Here is a 17481-nt window from a genome sequence, read left to right on the forward strand (position 1 = left end):
AAGATTTTCTTTCTGGGCACACAAAGAAACTTTGCTGTTTCATGCAGTGCTTAAGTTGTGAATTTGAAGGCTTGAGTTCATCTCTTTCCTTTATAACTGCATCCAACATACTTAGGAACAACCAACCAACATCATTATACCTTTTAACTCCACAAAACTCTGCTAAGGTGTCAAAAACACTCTCACCAAAGCCTTGCCTTTTATAAGCATTTAAGTAGGCATATCCAGTGGTGATATTTTGTGTATCTCTATTGCCAACTCATACCATGAACTTTCAGTGCCATCCTGATTCTAGGAAACAGAGTCATTAGTGCCTTTGAATCTAAACAGATTAGAGAATCAATTCTAAAAACTTCAGAACCAATTCAGAAACCTCATCCTTAAGATTTGGTTCTCAAGAACCACTCCCAGCACCAAAGCTGTATTAGTCAGGATTCTCTAGGAGCAGAACTGAAAGGAGATAGTTATAAATAATATGAGATCTTTATAAGAATCATTTCATGAGACTATGGGGATGGTCAAGTCCAAATTATGTAGGCAGGCCATAACCTGGGAACTTGGTGAAGGTTTTCAATTATTTCCCCAGGAGAAGCTCGTTGGCTAAAGTAGAAATGGAAGTCCTCTCTTCTGACTATTTAAATCATCACTTTTCCTTTTAAAGCCTCCAACTGATTGGATGAGACTTTTCTCATTGTTGAAGGCAATCTCCTCAGCAGATGTAATCAGTCACAGATGCAATCAACTGACTGATGATTTAAGTCCATGATATATCCTCACAATAACAATGAGGTCAGTGCTTGCTTGACCAAACAACTGAACACCATAACTACACCAAGTTGACACATGAACTTAACCATCATAAAACCCATCAATATAAAATTTATAATATTATTCCCCAAAAGTCATTATCCAGATATTATCCATCTTGAAAGTTTCTCCTCTTAACATTTACCTTAATGCATTACTACCTCCTGGCCCCTGCTTGCCAATATAATAAGAGCTTGAGTTTCTGGAATATGATGCAACTTTAAAAATTTAGAAATGTATACTAAAGATTAAGGAAAAATTTTACATGTTGACTGGGCTGTTTGATATTTTATGTCTCCTTTATTCAGCTCTGTTATTATCCAAAGGCCAGATCAGATGCCCATGATTAAAATGTGGGAGAATTTAATGAGCTGCTAATTATGCAGTATACAGATAAAGGGTAAAATAAATGTTTTTATGACATAAAATGCAGGTGAATTTTAAGAATAAGTAGAAAAAAATGAAGTTGGGGCTGGAAAAAGTAAATATAGAGAGCAAAGGGTGTAGAAGTAGTACATGAATTTCAGTGCTGTTGTCACAGAAATCTCAGAGAGTTTCTCAGAAGGCTGAGAAACACAGCTTACAGGCCACACTGATCATGCCCCCTATTCCTCCAGGGATATCTCTTACAATTCTCCCTCTAAATCACTCTGAACCCATCATACTGGACATTTTTCAATTCCTTCTCCATGTCATGCTTCCCCTTGTCAATTCATACTTAATCTTCATGTATTCCACTAAAATTCAATTCCTCAAGTAGGCCTTTCCTAACCCCAAGCCCAAGTTGGTCTTCCTGTCATGTGCAATCATAGCACTCTGTGCCTCACCTGTAACAGAACTCTCTTAATTATTTGTATGATTGATCATATTCTCTACCATACTTGAAACACCATGATGACAGAGATTTTTTTTATTTGCCACAGCAATCTCAAAAAACAAACAAACAAACAAACAAAAAACCAGAAAGGGAGTCAGAAGCCTTCAGTTTTAATCTATTGGGGTTCTCCTTAAAACTCAGGGAGCTGGACTCCATAATGTATACTTTATACCATTTACTGCACTGGTCAGTCTCTGTCAAAAAATTAAAAGTCATGGCTAATGTGCTGTTTTTACAAGAGACTCACATTAAATTCAAGGACATGATTAGATATAAAGCGAAAGGATGGAAAAAATATACCATGCAGGTAGTAACAAAAAGACAGCTGGGGCAGCTATGCTAATATCAGATAAAACAGACTTTAATTCAAACACTGTTATGAGGGACAAAGAAGATTATTAAATACTAATAATAGTCAATTCAGCAAGAAGACATACAATTTTAAATATACATGCACCTAACAGCAGAGTCTCAAAATATGTGAAACATATACTGACAAATTTGAAGAGAGGAATAGATGGCTCTATAGTTACAGTAGGAATTTTAATACACCACTTTCAATAATGGATAGAACATATACTCAGAAGATCTATAATGAAATATAAGACATGAAAGATACTCTAAACCAACTTCACCTAACAGACCTATACAGAATATGTTACTCAACAACAGCAGAATACATAGTTTCCTTTAGTACACACTGATCATTCTCCAGGATAGACCATATTTTGGTTCACAAAACAAGTCTCAATTAATTAAAAAATTTGAAATCATAAAATATATCTTCTGGGCGGTACAATGGTGGCTCAGTGGCAGAATTTTTGCCTGCCATGCAGGACACCTGGGTTTGAGTCCTGGAGTCTGTCCATGTCAAACAAACAAACAAACAAAAATATATATATATATAAATATTCTCTGACCACAATGGAATAAATCTAGAAACTAATAACAGCAGGAGAAATGGAAAAGCCACAAAGATGTGCAAATTAAACAACATAGTCTTAAACAACCAAGAGGTCAAAGAAGAAATCATAAGGGAAATTAGGAAATATCTTGAGGCAAATAAAAATGCAAATTCAACATACCAAAACTATGGGTTTGCAGCAAAGTCATTTCTGAGAGGGAAATCTATATCTCTGAATGCTCACATTAAAAAAGATGGAAGATTTCAAATCAGTGATCTAAGCTCACAAAAGATAGAAGCAAACCATGTGTCCATCAACTGATAAATGGAAAAACAAAATATGGTATATACAGGCGATAGAATATTATTAAAGTGTAAAAAGAAATGAATTCTGATTCATGCAACAACATGGATGAACCTTGAAGATACCATATTCAGTAAAATAAGCCAGACACCAAATGGCAAAATTTGTACTATCTCACTAGTATGAATAATTAGAATACACAAATTCATAGAGTCAGAAACTAGAACATAGGTTACCAGGGGCCAGGGTGGGGGTAGAAAATGGGGAGTTAATGCTTAAATTGTTCAGAGTTCTATTTGGGGTGACAGAAAAAAATTGGTCACGGATGGTGGTGATGGCAGCACAACAGTGTGAACATAATTAACAGCAATAAAATATATATTTGAATGTGATTAAAAGGGTAAATTTTAGGTTGTATCTATGTTAATAGAAAAAATTTTAAAAAAATGCATAGGGCTCTATCTCACAAACAGGGAACCCTAAAAAATCATTAACTGTACAGTTAATAGTATAATTATAAAAATGTTCCTTCATCAATTGTATCAAATGTACCACACTAATGTTAGGCATCAATAATAGGGTGGTATATGGTAACTCTTATTTTATGCATGATTGTTCTGTAAACAACTTCTCTAATAAAAAAGAGAGAGAACAATATTATTTGAGAACTTAAAGGGCATTCTTATATATTTAATTTCATAGTAACTGAACTGAAATATTTAAACTTTTAAGTTATAATATTACTAGGCAGCTATCAAAATTGAAATTATCTGATGCCAACATATTTCTCCTGCAAAGATACAGACTAGAATGCTCCACTGCTTTGCAATCTATTACTTTGCCATAAGTTAAATACTATAGAATTAAAAACATACTACTTAAACATACAGTGAAAATGAGGCAAATTGATATTATAGCTTGCAGGATCTAATTCACAGTGAAGTATTTTGGGTTTGGAATTCTATTGAATATCATTGAAATATCATGCTTTGCTCCACAGCTGAGGATTTTCCAGGCTCCAAACATCCACAAGTAATCGGTTATGACTGCTGTACTGTTCTCTACTGGGCTGTATGGGCCTCAAAAGCTCTTTACTCAAAGCCTTTTCTGATTTCTATAACTCAAGATAAGAGCTCTATAGCAGTCCTAAGTTAATGGGTCAACAAACATGATACCAAAAATGTTAAAGTACTGGCAAGTGTACAATTGGTGAGAAATCTTAGATGAAGCCTGGCATTGGTTATTATATATTGCTGGACAAGAAATGAAAATGTCATCTAAAGTGGAAAAAAATTTTAAGGATACTTTATTCATGCCTCCAATATGATCAATATCTTTTTATGCATTACAATATCATGATAAAGTTTTTATTAATAACTAATATGTATTATTTATTCTTATCCAGTTAAGTGGCTGGATAAGATCATAGCGAGGTAGTATTATGCATATATTGGGTCTCCTTAGTTCATTAAATAGGTGATAACAACAACAACAAACAATACTATCCTTACCATGTGCTAAAAGCACTGATTCAAGGGTTGCTTTAGTTCTTTTGACTACACAAAAAAGGATTTCCTCATAGTTATAAATATTTCTTAAAGCTATATCTATAACTCACCTCAAGGAACTATATGTAACTATGAGGAATTCTTTTTATGTGTAAGCAAGTGAATTAACATTTAGTGAGTACCTACTAATATGCCAGATACTGTGCTAGACATGCATTTGTTAAATCCTCTCACAACAACTCTTGAGAGTTGCTAAGATAAGAACATTCTTATCTCAGACCACTCTTGCCTTTGCTTTCTTTGTTTCAGTTGCACTGGTCCTTTTCAGTTCCTTCTTTCATCACAAGAGTCTTTATAGATGTTTCTACCCACCTTCCTCTTGATCTGGACCACCATGCTCAATAAATACTGGATAAATTGATAAAGAAAAAAATGAACAAATAATAATACAAAAAAGGCAGAGCACAAGTAAAGGCCAGAGAGCCAGCAAAGAAGATGTGAGAAATGTAAAACAAAGGAGATGAGTGTTTTAAGAAGAAAAGAACAGTTAAAAGCCTTATATATTCAAAAAGGTTGAAAGGGATGAGAAGAAACTAATAGATGGAGCAAACAAAAAGTTATTGGTGACCTTTTAGAATATAGTTTCAGCATAATGATAGACTCAGAAATCAGATTGCTATAAGCTCAGGAGTAAACCAGGAGGTAAGTGTATACAAGCAGCAAGTAAAGACTATTTTTTTAAGAATCTGTCACTGAAAGGAGGCGAAGACAGCTTGTTGAGAGGTCAGAGAGCTCAGTGATCAGAACTTACTGATGGTGATTATAGAGGAGGAGTTGCATTTCAAGTCTAAAGTAAGAAACAGAACAAAATGACAGGTTTGCAGCTGAAGATGTGAGGTCAGTAAATCTTTTCCTGTGGTGCAATCCAACTACTTTCTATCAAGTTAATGGTGATATGAATAATAGCTAACTTTTTATGACTACTCACTTAAGTGTGAGGCAAAGTCCCAAGTACTTTAACACTTATCACCAGACCTCCCAACATCCTTATTAAGTATGTAGTATTCCCCTTTTACAGATTAAAATCCAAGTCATATAATCATCAATTTAGAAAAGAAGAATGTGGGTCCAAATCTATCTGACTTACATGGCTTTGGCAGTTGAAAGTTGTAGGTACCCCAGAAATGATCATGTTCTTTTAATCCATTCCTGTGGGCATATACCTATGTGGGTGGGACCTTTAGATTAGATTACTTCAACTGAGATGCGACCCACCTTGTTCACGGTGGGTCTTAATCCTCTTATTGCAGTCCTTTATAAAAGGATAAAACACATGCAGAAGCTAAGAGATACAATTAAAAGACCTCCACAGAAAAAGCCCCAGAGAAGCTGAGAGACAAGGACATATCCACAAAGGCTGAGAGAAGTCACTGAAGTCAGAAGCTGGAAGCACTAAAACCTGGGAGAGAAGGACCAGCAGATGTTCCCATGTGCCTTGCTATGTGACAGAGGAGCCAAAGCTCATCAGGTCTTTGGAGAAGGTATTATTTTTTTTGATGCCTTAATTTGGACATCAAATTTATAATCTTAAATCCTTAGGACTGCAAATTTATAAGCTAATAATTCCCCATTATTAAAAGTCAGTCCATTTCTGGTATATTGCATTTTGTCAGCTTTAGCAAACCAAATAGTGTCACACACTATTAAATGAATAACCCAATACCCATTCCTAACTCCCTTCTCCCTTGACTCATTACACATGCTTATCCAACAAACTATATTGCCTTTCACCTACAAAATTCAGACTTAGGCCTGAATCTCCTACCTCCCTACAGTGCTCTTAAGACATTCAAATTAGAAGTGCATATACAAATATCTTGAAAAAAACAACTATTGTACAAACATAACTGACTTAAAAATAGTTATTTTCAACTAAGGGAAGTAAAAAGAGAGCACACATGCCATAGAGATATGGGACTGGACATCATTCTCCTAGGAGAGCCCTAGGAGGATACATCAGAATCACCTGTAGGGATTTTTCACATCACACACATCCCCACTTGAGAAGCACAGCCATGGTGAACTATCTCTTACAAATGAAATGGTGAGCATATACTGCAGATGTGTTCAGAAGAGAAAAAAGGCTGACAAGTAGAGTTTCAAACACAACTTCATTAAGACATTAGCTGAATAATTGGTAAAAACATTTTGAACCCATGGTGAGAAAATGTCATTTAATTAAGCCTGGCCTTTCTTGAAATATAATTATTTTATATGAATAGCAGTAATATACAAAAGTACAATCCAACAAAGCTGATGCAACCTAAACAATATAATGCAATATCAATTAATGGGATCAGTGAGCTAGCAGAAAGAAAGGTGAATATGTTTCAGAAAAAGGCTAGAATAAATTCCAAATACTTTCTCAAATTAAAAGAAAAATTCCTTCTCATTTTTAACTCTCATAGAGGTTAAATTTACTAGTCTCTCATTAAGAAATTAAGGAAGTCTTTTAAAAAGTTAAACTCAACTGATCTCAGATACCAAATAAATGATGGCTTTTGCATTTATTGGATACATTACTAGTATTTTTCATTTAATAATATTTGTTGAACATAATACGTCGGGTACTGTTCTAGGCACTGGTATAAAATAGTGAACAAAACACTCAAAATTGCTCTCTTTATGGATCTTATATTCTACTAGGAATAGAGAAGAGATCAATAATAAGCAAATAAATAAAATATATGTCAACTTATGATAAATGCTACAGTAAAAAAATATATAATAAAGCCAGGAAGATGGAAGATTGATAGAAAATATGCAGCAGGAAAAAGAGTTTGTGAGTATGTGGGGTGGGGTTGAGGGTAGGGGTCGAAATAGACTTTAAATACCATGGTCGAAAAGACTTCACTGAGATTCTGACACTTGAACTAGGACCTGAAGTAGCTAATGAACCAAATCATAGCCATGTGTCAATTTGCTTTACTGTTAACTTCTTTTCTGCAGAAAATATCATTTAAAATGGGTCAACAAACTGAATGGCAAAGAGAATACTTTTTCCTCATGAGTTGTGCTTAACCAGCGTAATCAAATCAAAAAAGGAAATGACATTCTAATCACTGATAACTCTCTAAATCTCACTATTGACTTTTTTTGAGATTAAAAAGTTTAAATGTTTATTTATCCCTTTATTTCACAAATACATGCATATTTTAAAAATTCCCCAAACGCATGTCTCAAATGTAGAGAATTTTTTTTTGTCTTAAATGGGCCCAAATTTCATCATGAGCTAAAATTTTAAGACAAAAATGAGTGCTGAAACTGAATTTTAATCATATAGATGAATCACAACATGTATCTTTAGCTAGGCATGTATTATGGATAAGTCTAGTTTTCTACAGAGAATAATCACATGTTCTAATTACTATTCTGGTTATACGCATAATTAATAATATTCTATCTTAATGGGACACACTGAATCTTCAGACAGTTGTAAGCTTTAACTATGCATACTACCAAATCCAACTGTCAGCTGTACTGCCAAGCACAAAGGAATCTTGATGTAGTGTCTTAGCATTGATAACAATATGCATATCTTTATACATGATACAATGGGAAAATTAATTGCTTTTCTTCCTTCAAAATTTCCTCCATGCTAATAATTTTATGTCATTTGATTGATCATTTACCCTAAATTATATATACTAGCCAGTGATCTTATGAGCAATAAAAGCATGAATGTAAACCAGACCTAAAATTCAAAGGAGGGAAGAACATTGTAGGACAAGGACTTACAGATAGTAAACTTTCATTTTCACGTAAACAAGCTGTGTGAAGTTCTGATTTCAAGGTTGCAATGTGACTTCGATGAGATGTCATTTCCTTCTCTAATGTAGCAATTCTAGCACTTGCAAGCTGGTAGACATCCATGAAACTTTTAATCATAGCCTTAAGAAATAAAAATAATGTCACATATAATTCAAATAAAGCTATCCCTAAAGGAAAACTACCATAATTTGAAAACAACTTCTCATCTTTCTTTAAAACAATGCTAAACCTTAAATTTTATATTGAGAACAGTGACTATTTTAAGAAAGGTTGGGAGAAAGTAATTGAAACTTCTTTCCTAGAATATTTATTTAAATAAGATGTACTTTGATCTATTGTGCTTAAATTTAGATTGCAGTTTTTAAGTATGGCACACTTATTTCTTTACTAAAATTAAATTCTAGTAATAATTTGACCTAAATTTCTTTCTTAAGAGATACACAACAGAGGGATATATAAACAAAATATTTCAAAATGACCTGTTGGTAAATTTTTCACTTCACCTAAAGAAACAAGCGTTTTGAAAAAAAGGAGTTAAAACAATTCTTAACAATTTTTAACAATAAGTAATGTGATTTTTATATTGTAAGAAAAGCATAATTATATCCATACATGTAATATAGAAATGCTCTCACCTTATACTTTACATAAGAAAATAACACTAGGAAATGTTAACTTTTGATCCCTGTAAATAAGTAGAATAATATTTGGGGGATTGTTTGGATCTCTTTATTACATCTTAATAATATTTTATAAACTTTTTATTCTAAAGCAACCCATAGTGAATTGTAAGTCCAAGAATACCATTATAGCTTAAAAAACAGTCTTTCAAAAAACCTCAATTGTAGCAAAATAAAATTGTTCTGGTTTGAAAGGATGTATGTACCCTAGAAAAGCCATGTTTTAATTCTAATCCCATTTTGAAAAGGCAGCTGTGTCTTCTAATTGCTATTCAGTATTGCATGTTTGAAAATGTAATTAGATCATCTCCCTGGAGATGAGACTCAATCAAGAGTGCTTGTTAACCTTGATTAGATAGAGACATGTCTCCACCCAGTCTATGTGGGTCTTGATTGGTTTTACTGGAATCCTTAAAAAGAAGAAGCACTTTGGAAAAAGCTAGAGAACAACAAGAGAGAAAGCCACGAGATTCAGAGAGAGCAGAGCAGAATGACGTAGACATGAGAAGCAGAGGGTCCACCAGCCAGTGACCTTTGGAGATGAAGAAGGAAAATGCCTCCAGGGAGCTTCATGAAACAGGAAGCCAGAAGAGAAAGCTAGCAGATGACGCTGTGTTCGCCACATGTCCATCCAGCCGAGAGAGAAACTCTGAACTTCATTGGCCTTCTTGAACAAGGGTGTCTTTCCCTGGATATTTGATTGGACATTTCTATAGTCTTGTTTTAATTGGGACATTTTCTCGGCCTTAAAACTATAAACCAGCAACTTATTAAATTCCCCTCTTAAAAAGCCATTCTATTCCTGGTATATTATATTCCAGCAGCTAGCAAACTAGAACAGTAATCAACCTTTTCAAAGGCACTTTCTAAAATAATGTTACGGTATTTTACAATTTTAAATTGTAAAACTGTACAATTGAGTACAATGGTAAACCATCCGAGAATTTCCAACTTGCATTCACTCTGAAGGGTATAATTTTGGAAAGCTTTGGGGAACTGGATATTTGAAAATTTTTGAGTGCATGTGAAGTAAAAATTTGGTGAACAATGAGTAAGAAATATTGTACACAATATCTGGGAAATAGATTAGTTACTTGTAAGTCAGAGTAGGAAAATGCATACCTGTTTGCCTAGTAAAAGCTTATTGTCTTAAAAAATCCAGCTCAGATACTACATCTCTCAAGAATCCTCTTTTGAGCCCAAAGGCAGAGCTAACGTCTGCCCTGGAGTAGAGGGTAGTAGAAGTGGGTCCCTCATGCCTGCTTCCACTATTGCATTTATTGCTCTAGCAGAAATTTATTAGTTTATAAGCCTATCTTCTTTGCTACACTGAGGAGCTCCTTAAGGCCAGTACTGTGTCTTATACATCTTTCATTCTTCAGGGATGATAGTGGCCCAAATGAGTGCTATTTGACTGACTGACTGGCTGGATGAATTACTGCCTGATTGAATGACAGAATGAAAAATTAGAAAAAACCAAAACCACAAATTGAAGCTATATATGGGGATATAATACCTTATAGGAAAGCATGAAGCTAATTGGAAAAATATAATGCTAACACTCAATAGATAATGAATAAATCACCTACCATGCTTTGCTTAAGTTGGAAAAATAGCAGATACTGAAGGCATAAAAGGATAAAGTAAACAAAAGTGAATTCTATTCCCCAACACTAAATAAGCATGGTATGATCTCATGTTTGAGGATATCTCACATGCCCAAACCTACCTTACTTTGAGCCATTTCAAGGCAACTTTGTAGTTAATTCATAAAGTATAACCCTGGGTTTCAAAAGTATATAAAAATTAAAAATTACTAAATCATTTTTGTTTCTTTTTATGCCAAGTCTCTCTCTACTCTTATAAATCTATTTATCTTCCCCACTGAGATAGTGGACCAGGTATCGCAAGTCCTGTTTTTTCTGGTCTTCACTTTATCATTTACTTAGCTTCGTGTTATTGGATAATGCCACTTAATCTCTCTGAGCCTCCATCCCCTCAACTGTAAAACCGGAGAAGAGTCATATTCTTGCCTACTTCTAAAACTGTTGTGAGACTCAGATTATTAATATAGCAAACCTTTATTTAGTATTTATTACAGTCCAGGAACCATATAAGCAATTTTACAAGGTTTTTTATCTTTACAATAACCATATGGAGTAGATACTATTTTAAACCTAGTTTTCCAGAGTAAAAAAACAGGAGCATGGAGAAATAAATAGCTTGCTCAGGATCACAATAGTTACATGGTGGTCAGGATTCAAGAACCCAAGTATATCAAATGCAAAGCCATTCCCCTGAACATTTAACTATATTGCATCTGATTTAAGAAAGCCCTGTAAAAAATGGTAAACTGCTGACTTTCATTGTAACATTACTATTATTCTTTCAAATATTCTCCACTAATATCTTAATGTACCAATCTGCCATTTCACAGAAAAATCATTTCTGTGATAGGTGGCATATCACACACATAAACATATAATGTTCTGGTGGGATCTAGAAGAACATGCATAAATGCATACTGAGAGAAAAATAAAATGTAAGTACCCTTGTAACAGTAATAGGCTCCTAGATTATTATTTCACTATAAGTCGCAATAGAATTGGCCTCTAATATTAATAGTAAGAGTTCAACATTTAATTGTACAGAGTTTCTATTTGGGGTTTATGGAAAAGTTTTGGTGATATTATGGTGGTGACTGCAGCACAACATTGTGAACATAATTAACAGCACCAAATTACACACTGAATGTGGTACAAAGGGGGAAATTTTATTTTGTAAATATGTTATCAGAATAAAAACTTTTTAAAAATTTGTGTATAACACAAACAGGGAACTCTAATGTAAACCATAGACAACAGTTAATAGCGTATTATAATAACATTGTTTCATAAATTGTAACAAATGTACCACACGAAGGCAATAATGGGGTTAATAATACTGAGGTTTATGGGTACTCTGCATTTTCTGCATAATTTTTCTGTAAACCTACAACTTTTCTAATAAAAAAGATTACTCTATTTCCTAGATTTGGAGAAACACATTTCTCGATATTTTAAAAAGAATTCTTTAATATTTAAATAATGTTCCTTCAAACTTCTTTTTTAAAAAATTAAAATACCTTTTTGAGAAGTAACCAACAGAATTATTATACAGTGGTATGGAATAAAAGTCATAATTATTTTGTCTCCTTTCTTGGTCTACTTTTAATACCTAAATGATAATATCCAGTATGCCTTAATAAAACCACATATTACTTCTCTGTAACAATGAAAAGGATATTATAATAATCTGTGTTTTGATTAGAAGCTAGAATCTTTAACATTTAAAATCTTTTAAACCATCTTTCATTTGATAGACAAAAGCAATTTTGCAAAAAATTGAAAATGATATTTTTTTCAGAGCAGTAAGATACAGCAAACAATTCAGAAAGTATGTTTCATGGTACCAATATATAAAAATATATACTATATACTTCTAAAATGAAAGTCTTTTCAAGAACTGGAAGGTATGGGGTAGTATCTGTGAAATGGCAAAGTTAATCAAAGGAACCAGAGATCTTTTGAAGAATAAAGAATGTTAACTTTCCATATAAAAAAAGAGATTCAGGCCACCTCCAGTTGCTGATCTGACACATTAAGAGCTTGGAAGCTGTCACTCCCGACAACAATGAAAAACTGAAAATCAACAACTCTTCTTAAACTCATCAGGAATATAAGTCTCAGGACAAACCACTGCCCTGAAAAGTGGAGACACAAGAAAATACATAGAATTTCAATTTACCAGGAGCAGAAACTGCAGCTGGAACCAGCATCAGATAGGAATACTTAAAGGGTAACTGACTTCTTGCTGAAGACTGAGGTGGGTAGCCTGAGAGATTAAAAAACCTAGAGGTCCAGCTTTTAGGGAGTTCCCACTTCTGCCACTTCTACTTCCAGGACCCCCACCAGGTTCTCACTGTAGAGCTCAGAGAAAAATCCTCTCAGGTTTCCAGCAGAGGCAGAGGGAAAGGAAAAAGTGACTACTTTGAAATATGCCCAGAGCATTCTGTTATCCTTGACAAAGGACTGCTCTCTCAAAAGAAATTATTTTACCAGAGCTTAGCCAATGTGGGAGAAGGGAATACCCAACTCTAGTACCTTCTGGCCTCCCTATATTACCTAAAATAATCTGAGAAACACTTGTGAAGGTCACATCTCAGGGGCACAAGCTCACAAAAAGACCAAGTCCTAATCATAAGATTAGAATGATTACCTTCCCCCCAGGTATTACCACTACATCAATAGGGTTCCTGTGTAACAGTGGAATTATAGCTGAAAAGAGTTCCAAGGCTAAGATCTTATTTAAGAATCTTGAGTCTTCAGGGAAAATCAAAGACAACAGGTAAGACTAAAATAACCCTGGAGGAAATTTTAGTCTTGAACACCTACAGCAACAGCAACAGCAAACGCAGACCAGCTCTGAGCCAGATAAACTCAAAACTTCACACTAAAGGCCTATGTTCCTCAGTTCCTTTTACCCGATAAATCATTTCCACCTTTAACAAAAAATTGCAAGTTATTCTAAAAGGCAAATATATAACCCAAATCAGATATGGCAGAGTTTGAAATTATCAGACCAGGAATTTAAAACAACTATGATTAATATGCTAAGAGCTAGTTGAAAAACAGACAACACGCAAAAACAGATGGGTAATAAAAGCAGAGATATGTCAACCCTAAGAAAGAAATCAAAAGGAAATGCTAGAAATAAAAATTACTGTTGCAGAAATTAAGAATGTCTTTGGTAGGTTCATGTTAGACTGGATACAGCTGGGGAAAGAATCAATGAGCTTGAAGTTATGCCAACAGAAACTTCCCAGGGTAAACTTTCCTGGCAATGTGGGACATGACTCCTGGGGATGAACCTGAACCTGGCATCATGGAATTGAGAAAGCCTTCTTAAGGGAGGGAAGAGAAATGAAACAAAATAAAGTTTCAGTGTTGAATTCAGAGATTTCAAATAGAGTTGAGAAGTCATTCTAGAAATTACTCATGCATTCTATAGATATCCCTTTTTTTGTTTTTAGTGTATTAGAATAGCTAGAAGGAAATATCTGAAACTACTGAAATGTAATCTAGTAGACATTTTTTTCTTGAAGATGACTGTAAAAGCTATATTGTAGCTGTTGGGAATACAAAAATGGTACAGCCACTTTGGAACACAGGCTGGCTCTTTTTAACATGCTAAATATAGGTTTATCATACAATCCAGCAATGGTCTCCTAGGTATTTACACAAATGGGCTGAAAACTTATGTCCACGCAAAAACCTACATGTGACAGTTTATAAAAACTTCATAACACAAAACCTTGGAAATATCCAAGATGTCCTTTAATAAATGAATTGATAAATTGTAGTAATCTATACAATTGGGTGTTATTCAAAAATGAAAGAAAGTGAACTATCAACATACAAAAAGACATGGAAGAACAGTAAATGCATATTGTTAAGTGAAAGAGAGCAGTCTGAAAAGGCTACGTACAATATGGCATTCTGGAAAAGTCAAATCTACAGAGATGGAAAAAAGTTGGTGGTTGCCAGGGTTTTGGGAATTGGGTGGGGGGATGGGAGAGTGGGGAGGTAGAGATTAAGTGGCGCACAGGACACTTTTAGGGCAGTGAAACTAATCCTGTATGATAAGGTAATGATGGATATATGACATTATGCATTCGTCAAAACCCAAAGGACTATAAAACACAGAGTAAACCCTAAGTAAACTATGGGCTTTAGTTAATAATGATACATCAATATTGGTTCATCACCTGTAAAACAAGTACCACAGTAATGCAAGATATTAATAATAGGAGAACCTGTGTGCAAGAGAAAGGAGAGAGGGTATATGGGAACTCTGTACTTTCTATAAAATTTTTCTGTAAATTTAAACTGTTCTAAAAAAATAAAGTATTTTAAAAAGTGATTCAAACTATATAAAAAAGAGTTTCAGTGAAAAATCCAACTCTTTAATATAATAGAAAGTCGCCAAGTTGTCAGAAGAAACTGAATGACAGTCTAAATCAGCTGAGGGGGCAGGAGGAATAGGGAACAAGCATCTAATGACCTCTGCATCAGTCTTCTAAAGTCTGACCCTTCACACATACTCCACTCCCAAATTAAATTATCACATCCTTTTTACATTAGGAAATGATAGAATAGTGTGATATTGTGTACTGCATGCCCAAGATTTCAGAATTTATCCCACTTTTGGCACCTAGGGATTTTAACTACACCATGCAGAACAATATGTATCTCAGTGAGTCCTTGTTTGGTTATGCGATTGTTAGGAAGCAAAACAAAATAGTTTCTGGACAAGAATAGAGAAAATATGTAGTATTTTCTACAGTAAAAAAATAAGAGAATCCAAAAATATATAAAATTCTACATATTATGCATCTTAGAGAAAACTTTATGTGGTTGGTAACACAAAAAATTCTGATACAAATAGATGAATGTCACTTGAGAACTAGTACATTTTTCATATAATTTCTATATGTATAGCAATATGTAGTTTGGACTGACTTCAAAATTGGCCTCCAGGAAAAATGGAGACCTAGGGAATCTGATGTTGGGAAAAAGTGATATTAGTGGAAATTATCATAAAGCCTAGAGGCCAAAATAGTACATCTATAAACCGGTTAGCATGAGGGAGATCTTTGTGTTGATGTAATAGGTCTATTATCTTGATGTGTTAGTAGTTACACAAACCTATACATGTAAGTGTATAAGATATAACAGTTGGGGGGAGACTTGGGAGAAGAGTATTGTTGCAATTTCCCATTAATCTACAATTATTTAAAAAATAACAGGTTAAAAGTTAAAAAAATAAAATAAAAACAAGGCAAAAAAAGTTTATATAGTATGCTAACATTTAACTAGAAAAGGGGGGGGATACAAATTTGTATCTTGTATTTTCTTGTATCTTGTAAACAAGAAGAGGATAAAATACTAAAACTTTTTAAAAACAGTACCTATTTCACTGGCAAAAAGGCCAAAACTAGACTATCCAGTCCTCTGCCCATAACTTCAAAAGACTCCTTTGGAGACTTGAGTGTGTAAAACAACTTAGCAGAAATTTTGCTCACAGCACTCAACCCATAGAGGCTTCAGAAACCTGTCTGCATTTTCTTACTGACTGTCACAGCAAATGCCAACTCTCCGGGGTCCCAACATAGCCTGTACCCTTCAAAGGAGCCAATAAAATCTGAGGGATATATATACACTCAGTTCAACTCTCTACACAAGGTCAAACCCATATCTGCCCCAAGGTGGGTAGAGGAGAGAAGTGATCCCATACTCTACCACCAGATATCACCAAATGAGCTGGAACATACAGAGTCAATAAGGCGTGGGCTTGACCAAATCTTTGCTTGACCAAGCGTGCTCTGCTTTCTTCTCTATTCCTATGCTCCACGGCTTGCCTGGACCCCAATTCTAAGAACAGTTTCTATGTGCCAGGCACCATATTATGATATTTGCATAATTTCTCTAATTCTGTCAATAACCCTGTAAGAGTCATTATCTCCATTTTATAGAACAAGAAAGTGAGGCTTATTAATGCTAAGGATCTAAGGTAACTTAGTGAATTAAGAGTGGAGCTGACATTCAAATTCAGACAATTCAGTTCCAAAGCCGAAGCGCACACCATTTCATCCTCCATTCCAGAATGGACACAGAGCATCTGTTAAGCTTTCCCTCTCAATATTGTCTAAAATTTCACAGAAGTAATAGTATACCATTTGAGACCCTCAGAACACTGTTCATTTACACTACCTGTGACTGGATGCAGGATAGTCTTGAGTAACACATCTACAACACTATACTCTAAGTACGCACAGAGCTGTAATGGCCTTTCCCTAGAAGTTAGGGAAATCTACTGTTATACTCAGCTAGCATGGGGGTATGTCTGGTAGCACTAGCAATATCCATCAAAGACTTCAGTATACAACATTTATGAGATAGATGCCTTAAATCAAAGGAATAGGATTACTGATAAGAGAGCGGGCAGCTAGAAGGCAGGCCATAGTTCAATGGAATAATGGAGTTAAGGGATTTCTCTGCAGAGCAGGCAGAGAGAGAGAGTCCCATTCTAGACTCTCAAATGCTTTTGTGCCCTTCCATAAGGTTTGGATATTGTTCTAAAGTACCAATTATACTCTTTGCATACTACACAGCCCAAGTTGATATTTGGGGCTTTAAGGTCTTTTTAACTCTAAAACTTTATGATTCTTTCATATCCTGGATAGTGATAGGGCATCTTAGTGTTATTCACCAGAGTTTCATTTAAATGATGAAAGGCTATTTACAATTAGAGAGAATCCTCTGCAATTTTTGTTTTGGGAGAAAGAACAAGTGGCATCAAGAATAAAAGACATCAAAGGAAACTAAAATCATAAGTGAAAGGTTATTGGGAAAAGGATATTCACCCTAAGCCAGAGCAGCAAGGCACAGAACAATTGATGATTACAAAGAGAAAAACATCTCTTTAGAACAGAGAGAACTCTTAACGCGGTGGCTGTGACCTTGACCAAT

The 17481-nt window shown here is 34.5% G+C and overlaps 1 protein-coding gene across 15 annotated transcripts in view; it reads right to left on the reverse strand.

Annotated features, from left to right (window-relative positions):
* The window catches only part of CCDC171 (coiled-coil domain containing 171), a 576357-nt gene that overhangs the window by 52974 nt on the left and 505902 nt on the right, over positions 1–17481 (reverse strand). For all 15 annotated transcript variants that reach the window (XM_077148117.1, XM_077148129.1, XM_077148126.1 and 12 more), the window contains one exon: positions 8199–8351. In XM_077148117.1, the coding sequence (XP_077004232.1) occupies positions 8199–8351 (153 nt within the window). The remainder of the gene's footprint in view (positions 1–8198; positions 8352–17481) is intronic.

This window comes from Tamandua tetradactyla, chromosome 2, assembly GCF_023851605.1.
Source record: "Tamandua tetradactyla isolate mTamTet1 chromosome 2, mTamTet1.pri, whole genome shotgun sequence".
NCBI lineage: Eukaryota > Metazoa > Chordata > Mammalia > Pilosa > Myrmecophagidae > Tamandua > Tamandua tetradactyla.